Genomic DNA, 17,230 nt, shown 5'->3' on the forward strand with positions numbered 1-17,230 from the left:
AAAAAGTGGCTAACTCCTTTAACTCCGAAATTAAAGGGGTTTTCTGGGATTTTAATATTGATGACCGATCCTCAGGATAGGTCATCAATATCAGATCGGCGGGGGTCTGACACCCAGCAACCCCGCCGATCAGCTGTTTGAAGAGAAGGCCGTGCTCCATGGGCCAGCCCCTCAGTGCACCTCAGCATTCCAGTGCAGCCGCGACCCTCAGTGCACTGAAGACCTCATTTGCATAAATAATAAAAAGCTATTTTTTCTCCAAAATTCCACAACGGAGCTTCTCTAGAACATCAAAGCTCAGGAAATGAATGAAAATAATAGAAAGGACTGCTACTGGATAGTAATAACTTCTGCACTTACTAAATGACTTAGCTCCTCATAGTGGGCATTAAACACCTCCAGCTTGTCACTGATGATGTCATCTAGTATCCCTCCGTCAATCAAGGTTTGACCAAGCTCACGGATCTGAGTTCTGTTATCTGCTGGATGTCGTAGGATTGACTCTAATGTCTGGAGAATGAGAGACGAGAACTGCATGAGATAAATCAGCTCAAGAGTTCACTACAAGGAGCGAAAAAATAAAACTGAGTGGTAAATGGTAAATAAAATGTACTTTAAATTAGTATTTAGTATGAAATATGTACAAGTAGAAACATGAGAAGTAAATTCATGGAGAAGAAAGCTAGAAGCCAATAATCCAAAAAATGTTCAAGTGACCAGTCAACCGAATGGGAAAATAAATGTCAGTGGTCACACTAAAATATTTGAAACAATTAAAAGGTATGTCCACCTTCAAAGCGGTTTCGAGACATTGGTTGCATACCACATACTGTAGGTGCGGGTCCCTCTCTCTAGAATGGGGTCCCCAAAGTAAACGTGCGGACACCTTCAAGTCACTTCTATAGGAGTTCTGAAAACAGCTGAGCGCCGGCTCGGCTATTTCCGGCAGCCCCATAGAGATGAATAGAGAGGGGCGCATGCACAGTACAATCTCATTCACTTGGGGGGGCCCCACTCTAGAGATAGGTGCGGATCCCACCTCTGGGACCCCTGCACCTATCTAACATTGGTGGCATATCCTAGCGACATACCTCCAATGTCTCAGATAACAACACAGATTTCAGGACTACATTTACTCTTAGGCCGTGAACAAGGTCCGGGATGGACCGAAACGTTGGCCAATTACAGTGAAAACAATTCGGATAAAATAAATATTGGATTAATTTGCATTCTATAACTGAGTGCCGAGATTTTTTTGTACACTACAAAGTTGGGACAATACCCCATCACAGAGCACCAGGCTCGAAAACTGGTGGAGTGGCAACCATCCAGCATTATTTCAGATAACATAACCGCTTTAATGATGTACCCTCACAATAGGTCATCTAAAACTGATGATTAGGGGTCTGACTCCCGCCACCCCCGCCGATCAGTTGTTCGAAGGAGCTATGGTCCTGCAGTAAGTGATGTGGCCTCTTCTTAGGTCAGTGACGTCACATTCATTCGTTAGATGACCTATGTACAGCTCAGCCCCCTTCATATCAATACCAAGCACAGCCCCTATACAATGAACAGCGCTGTGCTCAGTATGCTGTGAGGAGGACACAGCACGCTACAGCCTCCTCAAACAGCTAAGGGCTCTTTCACACCTGCGTTATTGTCTTCCGGCATAGAGTTCCGTCGTCGGGACTCTATGCCGGAAGAATCCTGATCAGGATTATCCTAATGCATTCTGAATGGAGAGTAATCCGTTCAGGATGCATCAGGATGTCTTCAGTTCCGGTACGGAACGTTTTTTGGCCGGAGAAAATACCGCAGCATGCTGCGCTTTTTGCTCCGGCCAAAAATCCTGAAGACTTGCCGCAAGGCCGGATCCGGGATCAATGCCCATTGAAAGGCATTGATCCGGATCCGGCCTTAAGCTAAACGTCGTTTCGGCACATTGCCGGAGCCGACATTTAGCTTTTTCAGAGTGGTTACCATGGCTGCCGGGACGCTAAAGTCCTGACAGCCATGGTAAGTGTAGCGGTGAGCGGGGGAGCAGTGTACTTACCGTCCGTGCGGCTCCCCGGGCGCTCCAGAGTGACGTCAGGGCGCCCCAAGCGCATGGATCACGTGATCACATGGATCACGTCATCCATGCGCATGGGGCGCTCTGACGTCATTCTGGAGCGCCCGGGGAGCCGCACGGACTGTAAGTATACCGCTCCCCCGCTCCCCGCTCCTACTATGGCAACCAGGACTTTAATAGCGTCCTGGGTGCCATAGTAACACTGAAAGCATTTGGAAGACGGTTCCGTCTTCAAATGCTTTCAGTACACTTGCGTTGTTACGGATCCGGCAGGCACCTCCGGCAACGGAAGTGCATGCCGGATCCCAACAACGCAAGTGTGAAAGAGGCCTAACTGGTGGCAGTGTTGGGTGTCAGAATCCCACCGATCAGATATTGATGACCCATCCTCAGGATAGGTCATCAATACTCTACTCCTAGAAAACTCCTTTAAAACCTATTTTTGATTGTTCCAATGCCTTCTAAATAGAAATCAAAGAAAAAACAAATCTATCCTTCCATCCACAGCTCTTCTCATTGTAGTGAAAGACACATTGGTCATTGACATATATCTTTCGCATTAAGTAAGAACGAGAATCCAGCACTGCCGTCTCTGATAAAATCGAATACTTTATTTAGAAGATTACACGCAGGAAGAAACTTGACGCGTTTGGGGCTGTTCATGCCCTTAGTATAGAGATTTGACAAAGGGCACATACAGCCTGAAATGCGTCAAGTTTCTTCCTATGTGTAATCTTCCAAATAAAGTATTCGGTTTTATCAGAGACGGCAGTGCTGGATTCTCGTTCTTTTTTTTCTGTTGGAGCTCGGCCTCACCGTGCACGCCAGTTAGCTGAGCCCTGCAGGGTGGAGCTGGTAACGGGGTTTACCCATTTGCATATCTTTCCCATAAACATAATATCCTGTATGTCCAAGCGCTTGTTCACATTGCCACTACTCTTCTGGTATAATTTCTGTTTTTCTGCTCAATCACATTGGCAGAAGAACAAAAATAACAGAAGTGCCAGACTGGACTGATGACGGACACCAATGGCACCCAATGGACTACTCTGACTATAATGGGGTCCATTGGCTTTCCGTTATGTCCATAATTTTACTAACCATTATGTCCTACTTTTTTTTTATACCAGATTCTAAAGATAGAGGCTCCTAATGCAACCTCCAATGCAAATGTGAACCCTACCAGGGGGAGTCCGTGTATGTATCCCACCATAGACCACATCACAAACGATGGACTCTCCCAGTGACTACTGGAAAAGAAAAGTTTTAGAGGACTCTTGCCAATAATACTCCTACCTCCAATTCTTCATGAACAGTTTCCGCTTTATCAGGGAGGACTGCAGTGTTCTGTATCCGTTCTTCCAATGTATTTAACCATGCAGTCTCCAGATTGAGGAAATGAAGAAGCTCTATCCAGCAGGACCACACTTCCTACAAGAGAGCAGATCCACAAGGCTGTAACACTCAGAATTCTCAAGGCCAATCCAAAACCCATGAGGATTCGCGATTATTGTTTTCGCATAGCTACATTCTCAGGGAACAATACTTCTATCCTACTTCTGCTTCACATAAAGCCCCGTGAAGGTGTCTTTACAACTTCTAAACCAAGAAATATCATTTACTTGAATGGTAGTGAATCTCATTAATAGATCAATTGGCGTCAGGGGACACTTTCCTGCCAACCTCAATCAGTGCTAGAATTTAATCTGGATAACTGATGTTTTTCAGGAAACATTATTTTTCTAAATAAAGGTCATATGCAAGGTTGTATAGAGCAAAATATTGGTGCTAATCCTTGGTTAAAAAAAAAAAAAAAAAAAAAAAAAAAAAAAAGTTTTTTTAAGCGTTTTCTGTTGTAAAAGAATACTGAAATCTACGGTAGCCAGGGGCTGGTGTTGATTTTAGTTGAGGCGCATGGACTGCCGGATGCCGAATGACGGGGTGCACGCCGCGTCATAAATCAGGGGTAGCATCTGGCAGCGCACCTGGTTATCACAGCCTGGCGTATGCCACTGGGCTATGATCAATCTGCCCCATACACTGTGTTATGTCTTCATACTTACTCACATGTGAAAAGGCAAACTCGCCACATTTAAGCCCCACTCCCCAGGAACATCCCAAAATACCTAAGAATGTCCCTAAAACACATACACACCTTTAAATGGGAAATGCAAAAAGCATCTCTGAAATCATGGACTGCCCATGGATGAAACCCTTACCACTTCAAAGAAGGGGTCATACAGTTTCAAATAATTACAGCTACATGCCCTCCCAGTGCATAAACAACCGCTAGCCTCAGTCATTCGCAAGAAGGTTTAACCAGGATGCAAATGGTACAGACTTTTGTGCAAGTCACAAAGGAAAGTATGTCGAATTTAGTGATGCAATGTTGCAGAGCATTGAGGATCATAGCTTCTTACTGCGATTTTGAGTGATGGACCAACATATGACCAAGTGGTAAAGTTAACATTCACAATGTGCACACATGGGGATTAGAGAATTCACACAAAACTCTAGAGCAGTGGTCCCCAACTAGTGGCTCGGGAGCCACATGTGGTTCGCGATACCCCTTCTGTGTGGCTCACCATGAGTTATGATGACCATATGTTATGGCAATTGACATTTTTGTATACTTTTCCTAGATTTACCACCAAACAGTGCCAATTTGGTTAGTATAATACCAGTGTTAAAGTGCACACTAAAATATTTATCAGAAAATGTTTGCAATTTTAATGCTTTTTGTTTCTCCACATTCAACATTTCTCTCCTCTATTTCTGAATTGCCTGTTGCTCCAGACAATCACTGATGTTGAATGTGGCTCACAACATACAAAAGGTTGGGAACCCTCGTAGAGCATGGGCATAAAAGTAATTTCCCAAAAGTGAACGTTTTTGTGCCACCATTAGCAGCTAATCTGGTTGACCTCAAAAAGAGAACTGTGCCAGCGGTTACTTCAGTGGAAGAAGATACTTTGAGAGGCGTTTGGGACAGCTTCCACTGTTGTCTCAATGTTGTCAGTACAGCAGGCAGAGGGCACATAGAGTATTTCAAAACGGTTACAAAAACTTGAGAACTCATTAAATTATTTATAACTTGTTGCCATTGTAAAATATACTGCTATGAAATCGGGTCCATCTTTTTGAAACACCCTGTATAACTGTTTTAGAGTGATGAGACAAACAAACCCAGTGGACAGAAACCTACCTCTAACGTGTGGCACTTCCCTCGGATTCTATTGCACAGAAGTTGATAATTGTCCAGAACATCTTTTAGCTCCAATGTCAAATCCTGGCCACCAGCTGGTTTCTTGGCAGCCATAGCCATAATGTTATCTTTCAAGATCTTAACTCGCACTTCTTTCTGCAACACATCCTCCTTGGCTCTCTTTAAACGTAAAAATATCATTTTTTTTTTATTATATTAACAAGTGAGGTCTATTTCTTGCAAGGGTTTGCAAGAAAAATTACAAACATTCAAGAAAAGTATACGAACATTTGAAATGATCAGTAAACAGCTGTAGCTGTAGCGAATGCTTAGTATCAAACCACTGAGAAAGACAATAAAAATTTTTTTTTCATAAACCTGTGGAGTACATTGAGAGATTAATCTTAAGAAAAAGATCACAGCACCTCTAATGAATATCTCCTTTCACTGTACATCAAAAAAATTGTCATACACTGACATATTTCAAACCATTCACAGTCAAAGCTACAGTTAAGAACATTAAGTTAAAAATGCGTAAGCCTATGGTAAGTTATGTCAACTTATATAAAAGGCAGATTTTATTAAAGAGGTGCTGGTTTATTTCCTGTACCAACATAGAGAGTCATTTATTAAGACCGGCGATTTATACACTGGTCTTAATACCCCAGCGCTGGCGGCAGTTGCGCCTAAGTTATGTAGAGGCGCACGCCTCCACATAACTGTGGTACTTGGTTCCGCCAGCTCTGAGACATGGTTTAAACTACTAAGCTCCCTTGCTGGCATAGTTTAAGACCATTTTCCACACCATAAAGTGGCATGGAAAATGCTAAATGAGACAGACCGCCCTCTTCCCCGCCCACGTCACGCCCCCTTTTTCCGCCACCTTGGAAAAGGGGAGGGGAAAAGGCGCAAAACCCATTTAAGACAAAATCTGCACCTAAACTACACCAAAAAGAGGCGTATATTTCACCATAATTTTTGGAAACAACACTAAACCTAGAATATGTTGAGTTGTTGGTCATTTCTTCATTTGAAGTGAAGTTACTTACTTTCATTTCTTCCACTGCACTCTCAAGCTCTTCTGGAGACTTGTACTCAAAATCCTTTTCCAAATATTCCTCTTCGGCTTGTGTCATCCATTCTTGCATTTCTGCCAAGTCTTTCTTCAAATTTACAGCCTTCTCTTGACTTTCAGACAGCCTGTTCATCTGATGAATTACCTAGGAAGAAAAACAGAAGCAAATATGGAGTAATGCTGGACACTTTAGAGGGGATTTTATCACACCCTTCAGAACTCTGTGTGAAAAAAAGTTGAAAAGTGGGGCGTTTTATGAATGTTTTCGCATTCTTACACCACTCATTCCAGTTTTGAAAAGCGGGTGGTAAAGTGGGCGTGGTCAGCAGGATTAATGAGTTTCTCTCCAGATTTTATCATAGGTACTTTTTTAAAAAGCAACCACACCGTTTGTTAAATCTCAACGGGGACTCAAGGAAAACTGACTTCAACTACATAGTAAGATGTTACATACATAAGGGAAAATTCTACACGAAAGCAAGCAAAGGAAAGGTACTAGTAATAAGCTTTTTTTAAATGTTTATAATTTATTAAAAATGAATTGCCAGTCAGGGGGTCGTTTATCACACAGAAATACGCCTAAATTAAGTTTATTTCTGGCGCAGATTGCAACGCAAAGATCCTTTCCGCAGCAGTCTGCGACTTCTCGCCGCTCACTCCAGGTCTAAAAAAACGGGGCGTGGCATCGGAAAACGGTCTAAATGTAGTCTACTCTACTGACAAAGTGTCTTCGTTGTGTTGCAGGCTTACTTACTAATATTCTCATAATGAGAACAGTTACAGCAGAACTGATTTTTTTTTTATAATTCTCAGAAATATCTGAAAACAGTCGATATTATATATTGCCCAAATCAAGGGACTTGTACTTATCTGTAAATAAGTTTCATGTAACAAGACAACAATGTGACTGCTACCGACAAGAGTAAAAACTCTGGTCCAAATCAACCAAAAGGTTCGCTAACGTATTAATAAGTATCTGATTGCTCTTCATAATCCCCTATATGCGACCTGATGCATGTTCTCTAGTACATCTCAGCTTTATAGTAGATGTCTCTTTTACCTGTTTACTTAGCCTTTCCCACTGTGCCTGCTGGTCAGCGAGTCTCGGCACTATCCACGTATAGATCATGGTATCTGAGTGGTTCTTGAGTCCCGATTCTGCTTCGTTTAACTTGCTTAAACATCCTTCCACAGCTTCCATTTCGTTCACGAGAGCCTAGAAAGATGGAAGCGAAATGTACATGAGTCATCTGGACAACACAAAAATAGGCTCCAGTCCTAAGAGGCTGAAGCAAGCCAACTCTATTTGTGTAAGGCACATCCCCGATCTGAACTGGATGCTATTTTTACAGCTGGTGTTGTCATTGCAATTTCCATTCACAAATACCTGCGCAATGTAAAATGTAAGAGATCATTTCCAACCAATGAACGATGTGGGGTTGAAAACTACAAAACAACTAACACATATAAAAATCTATCAAAATGTTACGTTTTATATACAAGCTCCCTTCTCTTCAATTAGACAGTCAAGCACTTGGCAGTCCCTCAGAAATGAATTAAATGGCGGTTACAAATGTACCCCACCGTTCCATCTACACAGGGGACTTGAGACTCGTGATTCGTGGTCGTCCCAGCAGTCGGGACCACAGCGATCATACCTTTTATCTCCTATCGTGTTGATAGGTGATAAATACTATTCATGGGAAAGCCCCTTTACCAAGTGTACGGTTGGAAGGCTTGTATAAATTGGACTTACTAAGGGCTCTTTCACACTTGCATTGTCCGGATCCGTCGTGCACTCCATTTGCCGGAGGTGCCCGCCGGATCCGGAACAACGCAAGTGAACTGAAAGCATTTGAAGACGGATCCGTCTTCAAAAAGCGTTCAGTGTTACTATGGCAGCCAGGACGCTATTAAAGTCCTGGCTGCCATAGTAGTAGTGGGGAGCGGAGGAGCAGTATACTTATAGTCCGTGCGGCTCCCAGGGCGCTCCAGAATGACGTCAGAGCGCCCCATGCGCATGGATGACGTGATCCATGTGATCACGTCACCCATGCGCGTGGGGCGCCCTGACGTCACTCTGAAGCGCCCCGGGAGCCGCACGGACGGTAAGTATACTGCTCCCCCCGCTCCCCACTACACTTTACCATGGCAAACAGGACTTTAGTGTCCTGGGAGCCATGGTAACAATTCAGAAAAGGCTAAACGTCGGATCCGGTAATGCGCCGAAACGACGTTTAGCTTAAGGCCGGATCCGGATTAATGCCTTTCAATGGGCATTAATTCAGGATCCGGCCTTGCGGCAAGTGTTCAGGATTTTTGACCGGAGCAAAAAGCGCAGCATGCTGCGGTATTTTCTCCGGCCAAAAAACGTTCCGTTCCGGAACTGAAGACATCCTGATGCATCCTGAACGGATTTCTCTCCATTCAGAATGCATGGGGATAATCCTGATCAGGATTCTTCCGGGATAGAGCCGCGACGACGGAACTCTATGCCGGAAAAGAACAACGCAAGTGTGAAAGAGCCCTAAAAATGAAACAGAAAACAAACCGTGAAAATATATAACAAAAATCTTAAAAACATGAAACTCAATGAATACACTGAGCTTGTTTTACTCATTTTCTAAAGACATATCGCATTCCGAAAGCATATTAAGTATACAGAATCTCCATGATAAAAAGACCCTTCTATGGAATGAAGTGTTCCCATCACTCGTTCAGTACAGTGGAATACATTACCATGCACTGGTCCAGCTGTCTCTGTAGCCCTTCTGAATCCTCTGAGGCTGTGTGTTGGTTCAGAACGAAATCCTTTGCCTCACCGATCCATTTTTGTACAGATTTGGACTCGGTCTGATGAAAAAAGAAAACATAAGAGATGCTATCACATGACCCACTTCAGGCAGGTAACTAATAACATATGTAAAAAATATGTTTTGTATGCCAAAAGGTCTTCGTAGTCTTTACTAAACATGATTTTGACATATGTTATTGGTTACCTTCAGTGAAAAACTACACTCAATTTGCAATTTTTATTCCTTCACTGATTCAGACCTCCTCATATGCAGTTTGCAGGCTCTATTTTCTCATGTGAGTGAGTCTCTCCCAGTAATGTTTTGTGTCCAGGATGCTTCTACTTTTACTAGCTTTCATAGATCAGCACAGCTTCATTCCAGTACTGCCTATAAGAGATCTCATCTTCCTGGGGCTGGAGAAAATGTGATGGCTGCAATGGGTGCTTTAGATTCTCTCTATTACTTTCTCTCTATTCTGATTATCCCCCCCACCCACCCCCCAACGCTATTTGTGCCCTCCTCCAAATCTAGCCTGTGTGATCTGACCACCTTGAAACTTTGGTGCTTTACTCTACAATCTGATCTGCTATGGTAATTATCATCCTACAGCATCTATTATCCAACGCGTTTCCCATGTGTCTCCTGCATGCTCACTTTGCCCTTAATAAGTGAAACAAGTTTAATTGTACACTAAGGCCCTCTTAACAGATGGGTCCAGTAGCTACTGTCCTACACTGATAAATACAGGGGATTCAAAATGTAAAGGCACCACTGCCAGGAAAGAAAAGTATAAGGGTCCATCCACACGTCCGTAGAATGGGTCCGCATCCGTTCCATAATTCTGCAGAACGGGTGCGGACTCATTCATTCTCAATGGGGACGGAAAGGATGTGGACAGCATACATTGTGCTGTCCGCATCCGCATTTCCGGCTGCAGGTCCTGAAAAAAATTGAACATGTCCTATTCTTGTCCGCAATAGCAGACAAGAATAGGCATTTCTATAGGGGTGCCGGCCCGGTGTATTGCGGATTCGCAATACACTACGGACATGTGAATGGACCCTTACAGAGAGTCCATTGCATGGATGCCAAATATCCTATGGAACCACTAGGTGCAGAGTAAGCAGCTCTCAGCTTTAGCTAACATAGGGTCCAGATCAGTTGACTCTTCTCCGTTAAACGGCAAATGGTAACATGGTCCTACATTAATTTGTAAGCCTCACAGCTCAACAATATCTTATTGGCTCCTTTCCAACAAACTCTTATGAAACTTATTTCGACACTAGCTCTTTGAGATCCTGCAGGCTGTTCCAGCAGGTGCAGCAGTTTTCATCCTGCCGAGAATTGGCAGGTTTGCCGGGTTGCCGGATCTCCACCGATTCCCATTATAGTGAATGGCGCTGGAAGGTGTCAGGTCGCGTCCGGCAGTGCCAAACCCAGACATCGCCAGCATGGAGCAGCCCGCCGGAGATGGTACACGCAAATGTGAAACAGGCCTAACAAAGTTACTTTGACCAAACTTATTAAATGTCTTTGTTATTAGGCTAAAGCTTTACCAATGCCAAAGTTATCAAACGGCATTAATTATTTTATCCTTGAAAAGTCTTTCAGACTTCTGTCATCACTAAGAACAAAGAAATGAACTGCATTATCATTGTTATCAAATTTCCATTCAATTGGGGCAATTAATTCAAATGATATGCAGCCAGGTATATGAAAGGAATCTAGTCAGAACATGGTATTTCTCGTTCTGATGCACAAAGGCACTTGCCAGAAGATAGAGATGATAATAAAATGACAGAAAGCAAATTGTCATATGTGTATTCTACTTGACCTTACTATGAAAACAACATCAGGGAAATCATTTCACCCCCAGTAAATGTCAGCAGAGAGGTTTGTGCTAGATTTCAAAGAGCATGAAAAAAGGCTTGAAGGACTTGCTTATTTTGCTTCTTAAAATCTCCCACAATCTGGTCACTGAGTAGGTATTTTTGTCGATAATTGTATAAAAACCAGGGAATTCTTTGTCACGGCCTTATTCACACGTCAGTGCTTCCATCAGTGATTGTGGAGCCAACAAAGAAATAAAGTATATGGGAAAGATCTGCACTTGTTCTGTATTGACATGCACCTGGTTTTGGCTCACAATCACTGATGGAAATCACTGACGGAACACTGACTGTGTGAATAAGGCTTAAAAGGGTTTTGCCATCACAGACAATGGGGCATATCGCTAGCTCTTTTTGGCCGGAAGGTTTTACAGGCGATATCCCCACCCACTTAGTCATTTGTTACATCTCATTGTGGGCCGTCATGGTGGATGAAATGGAAAACCCGCAATTAGACTTAGGGCTCTTTCACACCTGCGTTCTTTTCTTCCGGCATAGAGTTCCGTCGTCGGGGCTCTATGCCGGAAGAATCCTGATCAGGATTATCCTAATGCATTCTGAATGGAGAGTAATCCGTTCAGGATGTCTTCAGTTCCGGTACGGAACGTTTGTTGGCCGGAGAAAATACCGCAGCATGCTGCGCTTTTTGCTCCGGCCAAAAATCCGGAACACTTGCCGCAAGGCCGGATCCGGAATTAATGCCCATTGGAAGGCATTGATCCGGATCCGGCCTTAAGATAAACGTCGTTTCGGCGCATTGCCGGAGCCGACATTTAGCTTTTTCTGAGTGGTTACCATGGCTGCCGGGACGCTAAAGTCCTGGCAGCCATGGTAAAGTGTAGTGGGAAGCGGGGGAGCAGTGTACTTACCTTCCGTGCGGCTCCCCGGGCGCTCCAGAGTGACGTCAGGGCGCCCCAAGCGCATGGATCACGTGATCGCATGGATCACGTGATCCATGCGCATGGGGCGCTCTGACGTCATTCTGGAGCGCCCCGGGAGCCGCACGGACTGTAAGTATACTGCTCCCCCGCTCCCCACTACTACTATGGCAACCAGGACTTTAATAGCGTCCTGGGTGCCATAGTAACACTGAAAGCTTCCGTTCCGTCTTCAAATGCTTTCAGTACACTTGCGTTTTTCCGGATCCGGCAGGCACCTCCGGCAACGGAAGTGCATGCCGGATCCCAACAACGCAAGTGTGAAAGAGGCCTTACCGGTAATTCCGTTTCCTTGAATCCACCATGACGGCCCGTACTATTCCCATCCCAAAAAAATAAAAATAAAAAAATAAATAAAATATATATATATATATATATATAATATATAATATATAATATATATTATATATATATATATATATATATATATATATATATATATTTAAAAAATGAGGTGTGTGTATATAATATTACACGGGGAAAATATATATTAAGGGGTATGAATCAATATCCTTTTAATTTTTGTTCCACCTTTTGGGTAATTTGTAAAGCACTGAGGAGGTGGAGGGGTGGGGGGAATTTAAACTCTCTTCATGTGTTCCTGCCCCTACAGAGGTCAAGGGTCAATCTCATTGTGGGCCGCCATGGTGGATTCAAGGAAACGGAATTACCGGTAAGTCTAATTGCGTTTTTTTCATTAACCTTTGCCCAGAACTCTTGAATCTTTACACATGTCCAAAGTATATGTGTATCGTCCGCTGCTATCTCTCCACATTTTCGACCGCCAAAAGCCTTAGATTTATAACACTTCATTAAGGTCTTGGGAGAGTAGTAAAGACGATACAAGTATATTAAATTGAATAATTCTATGTGAAAAATTCTTTGAGACCCTGTTTTTTTCCTGTATGGCCAGTTCCCAAAACTCTTCCCATGGGGGATTTAAAACCCCTTGCCATTTGTACATTAAACTACTAACTGCTCTACTTAGTTTTTTGATGTAGCAAGCCTTCATATATTTTGGAAGCTAATTTCCTCCCTGGTGTCAATTCCATAATTTTAACTAGTGGCGACGGTAGGGTAACAATTTGTGTACCTTTTCCTATCGTCTTACTCAATGCTTGTTTTAATTGTATATAGTAAAACCTCAACTCTATATTATTCAGTCTGTACTTATCTTTATGATCTTCATAGGGAATTATATCCCCCTCTTCCCATACCTGTCCCAGTTTATATATTCCATACTTCCACCAGATTCTCTGCTCAATTAGCTTTAATTCTGTAAGATAAATGTTATCCCACAGTATGGTATCGGTATGGGACCCAGTCTGCGGCCACAGTTCTCTAGCTTCCTTCCAATCTTTAGCCATCAACTCTAATAGTGGTATCTTTTTACCTTCCTGTTGCAGCAGGATACCTGCTTCCAATATTTGAAAGATGTTACATTTTTTCAATCTTTTGTTAATTCCCACTATCATGTTCTTACATCTTTGCATATTGCTCCATATTAACATATTTTTTATATGGCCAGAAATGAAGTAGAGTTCCAAGTCCGGTACTGATAATCCACCCTCCTTCTCATGAATGCACAGTATTTGTGTCTTTATCCTCGTTTTTTTCCCTCGCCATATTAAATCCATTACTAAACTGGTTATTATTTTAAAAACTTTTTGGAATTATCACTTAAAGGCACATTAATCCCTCTCCAACATATGCCATACATGTGTGGCAGATGTCAGGTCTTTAAAGGTGGTGCTAGCTCAGGGGTTGAAGGGGATACCGTAGCTGCCGGGTGCCCGCAGTTTTACACAGCAGACACCAGGTGGCAGTCCATGATCAAACACCATGCCAATCAGAATTTTAACCCCTCATGCTGTTGTCAATTGAAACAATGGCTTCTGAGCGGTCATTTACCGAACGGTTTCTCACAATGAGATTACAGGAGCGTTTGTTTGCTATGGAAGCCTTGGGCCTTCTTAAAGGGGTATTCCTATCACGTACAATGGGGGCATATCGCTATGATATGCCCCCATTGTCTGATAGGCGTGGGTCCCACCTCTGGGACCCGCACCTACAATGAGAATGGAGCCGGGAAAGTAGTGAAGGGCCCGTCTGCCCCATCTAAATAAATGAGAGCGGGGGCCGCGCATGCGCGGTGCGCTCCCATTCACTTGTATAGGAGCGGTGCTTAGTGGTGGCTGGACCCCAGGAAACCTGGGATCCTCCAGCCACAACTCTCCCCGCTCCGTTCTCGTTGTAGGTGGGACCAGCACATATCAGACAATGGGAGCATATCCTAGCGATATGCCCCCATTGTCTCTGATGGGAATACCCCTTTAAAGGGAACCGGTCACCAAAAAATCGCCTATTGAGCTGTTAAGAGTACCTTATAGTGCTACATAGTTGTGTCCTATAGCACTTTTTCGTCCTTTTCCTGCATTTATCGGCACTGAGAAATCGATGTTTTAATCAGCCGCTGCCCCGTGTTTCAAGTCAGGCTTGAAGTCAAGGGGGCAGCGGCCTAGGCGTCTCCAATCCTGCTTTCCCGGCCTCTTGCCGCCTTGATTGACACGCCGCATCTCAGTGCCGGGACCGCGCTCTCAGTCCGCATGCGCAGTAAAGGGCTGCTGTAGAGCGATCCCGGCTCCGGCTCGTGCACTCAGCCGGCTTCAGTCTCACTACTGCGCATGCGCCCGCCAGCCTTACACACTCGCGCTCTGTATGCGCAGGAAGAGAAGATGCCGGGCGTGGGCACGAGTATGTAAGGCTGGCGGGCGCATGCGCAGTAGTGAAATTGAAGATGGCTGAGTGCACGAGCCGGAGCCGGGATCGCGTTACAGCAGCCCTTTACTGCGCATGCGGGCTGAGAGCGCGGTCTCGGCACTGAGATGCGGCGTGTCAATCAAGGCGGCGAGAGGCCGGAAAAGCAGGATTGGAGACGCCTAGGCCGCTGCCCCCTTGACTTCAAGCCTGACTTGAAAGACGGGGCAGCGGCTGATTAAAACATCGATTTCTCAGTGACGATAAATGCAGGAAAAGGACGAAAAAGTGCTATAGGACACAACTATGTAGCACTATAAGGTACTCTTAACAGGCGATTTTTTGGTGACAGATTCCCTTTAAGGGCTTATATACATGGGACTGTGGCTCCCTACAATCTCCAAGCAGTAAAGAGTTCTAATGAAACACTCATAAAAGTGTGTGGGATCCTACTGTACCTCCATAGACCTATGATTTCATACCGAGGAATACAAAAAATGATCCTGTCGGAATCTGTAGTACCTGTGCGCACACATCAGATGCATTATTACAGATGTATTTTTTCCTACAAGTATTGTTTCCAAGTGAAAAAATCTCTGTAATAAGGTACTGTATAGAGGCTTAATATGTATGAAGTACAGAGACACAGGAACTCTGTGCCAACTTCCCATGCTCTACTCTAAACAGCTCCGATTTGTCAAAGCCCCCTTTGAAGGTGTCTTGTGGTATCTGGCACCACATCATAAGCATAAGATTCTTTAAATCTCGTAATTTGAGTGATAGGCCCTCAATGGAGCTGCCTTTTTTTCCCCGGCACATCCTACAGATCCTCAATTGGTTTGAGATAATAAGTTCAACTCCATTCCTGAACGCCATTTGCAGTGTGAAAGGATGTATTGTCCTAACAACAGCAGCCACTAGCATTAGGGCACAACATCTTCTTGATGAATAGGTATGCAACAATGTTTAGGTAGGAGGTACATTTCAAAGTAACGTCCCAATGAAGGTTTCCCAGCAGAACATTGCCCAGAGCATCTGCTGGGTTATTTATGCGATGCTCATATACCGTGCCTTCAACATGATGTTAAAGAAAACGTGAAAAAGTGTTGACTCCCAACAGTTGTCCTCGGACCCACAAAACCTGCCATTTTGGAGATGGTCTTGAACCAGTCATCTAACCATCACAAATTGGCTCTTGGTACAGTTGATTGGACCTTAAACATGCCCATTTTCCCTGTTTTCAACACATCATCTTCAAGAACTGACTGTCAACTTGCTGCCCCACCTATTATAACCAGATAATCAATGTTATCGATGTTATGGCTGATCGGCATATACACATATTTTTGCATGGATGATACAAAGATCTGCTTTATACCTCAGCTTGTTTCATTCCCTGACATAACGTGATGGCTTAAAGTTTTCCTTCTTAATTTCATTAGAATCACATTTTTCTTTACCTCAAATGCTTTTACTTTAGAGGAAATGTCTTCTAGAATGTAGATGTGGTCAGCACAGAGGCTTTTCAGCTTGCTCCATTGCTCTTCTATGTCTCTACACTCATTCATGTAGACTACCGTTTTGTCTTCCGGGGCTCGCTTCTCAAGTAACCTGGTTTCGGCATACAGCTTGTCAATACCTGGTTTTTGGCTTTCTAATGTCTGTGTAAGAGTCTAATAAAAAATAAGGATTGGATTTAAATGTTAGGATTGTATATATAGGCTTGTTAAATATTTTGCTGAATAAGAGAATGAAGGATAGAGATAGATAGATAGATAGATAGATAGGATAGATAGATAGATAGATAGATAGATAGATAGATAGATAGATAGATAGATAGATAGATAGATAGATAGAGATAGAGTGTTTTGGGAAGAAGAGGCTCTGTGTGTGGTCTCAGTCAGGAGGACTAAGGGGCCACAAGGCTTTGAATAGCCTGGAGTTTGGGGGACCACGCGACGCCTGCAGTGAGAGGGTTGCACGGCCAGAGTCAGGCGGACTTCTGGGCCCTAGTTCCCCAAAAGGTACTAGTATAGTTACAGCCTGAAGGCTGCTGGAATGATGTTGGCTGAGGAAAGCCACATGTGATGTCCATGTGTGAACTGTCCTCTACTAGTGAGGTAGGGACGTTTTTTGTTTAGGTAGTGCCTAGACGGGCAGGAGTTTATTTGTATTCTAAGTGTTGGCGGTGCGGGAACCTCACCCCACCCAGTGATGTATAACTGGACTATCCGGACATGAAAATCCGTTGTCTGGCGAGATATCTGTGAGTGTAACACCCTGAAAAGAGACGATCCCTTACAATAGATAGCTATTTAGATAGATAGATAGTAGATAGATATAAGATAGATAGTAGAGAGATAAATAGATAGAAGATATTTTCATTTAGCAATACAGAACATAAAAGACACATTACAAAAAGTAAAAGTTGGTAGAGATGTTGGGCCAGATTTATCATTAGCTCAGGTCAGAATAATGGAGTGAAAAAGTCCCAAAAAAA

The 17,230-nt window shown here is 43.5% G+C and overlaps 1 protein-coding gene across 6 annotated transcripts in view; it reads right to left on the bottom strand.

Annotated features, from left to right (window-relative positions):
* The window catches only part of UTRN (utrophin), a 683,920-nt gene that overhangs the window by 482,367 nt on the left and 184,323 nt on the right, over window positions 1–17,230 (bottom strand). For all 6 annotated transcript variants that reach the window (XM_040429574.1, XM_040429571.1, XM_040429568.1 and 3 more), the window contains 7 exons: window positions 16,191–16,403; window positions 9,091–9,204; window positions 7,412–7,567; window positions 6,326–6,496; window positions 5,277–5,456; window positions 3,368–3,502; window positions 361–510 (listed from right to left, as the gene is read on the bottom strand). In XM_040429574.1, the coding sequence (XP_040285508.1) occupies window positions 361–510; window positions 3,368–3,502; window positions 5,277–5,456; window positions 6,326–6,496; window positions 7,412–7,567; window positions 9,091–9,204; window positions 16,191–16,403 (1,119 nt within the window). The remainder of the gene's footprint in view (window positions 1–360; window positions 511–3,367; window positions 3,503–5,276; window positions 5,457–6,325; window positions 6,497–7,411; window positions 7,568–9,090; window positions 9,205–16,190; window positions 16,404–17,230) is intronic.

Source organism: Bufo bufo, chromosome 4, assembly GCF_905171765.1.
Source record: "Bufo bufo chromosome 4, aBufBuf1.1, whole genome shotgun sequence".
NCBI lineage: Eukaryota > Metazoa > Chordata > Amphibia > Anura > Bufonidae > Bufo > Bufo bufo.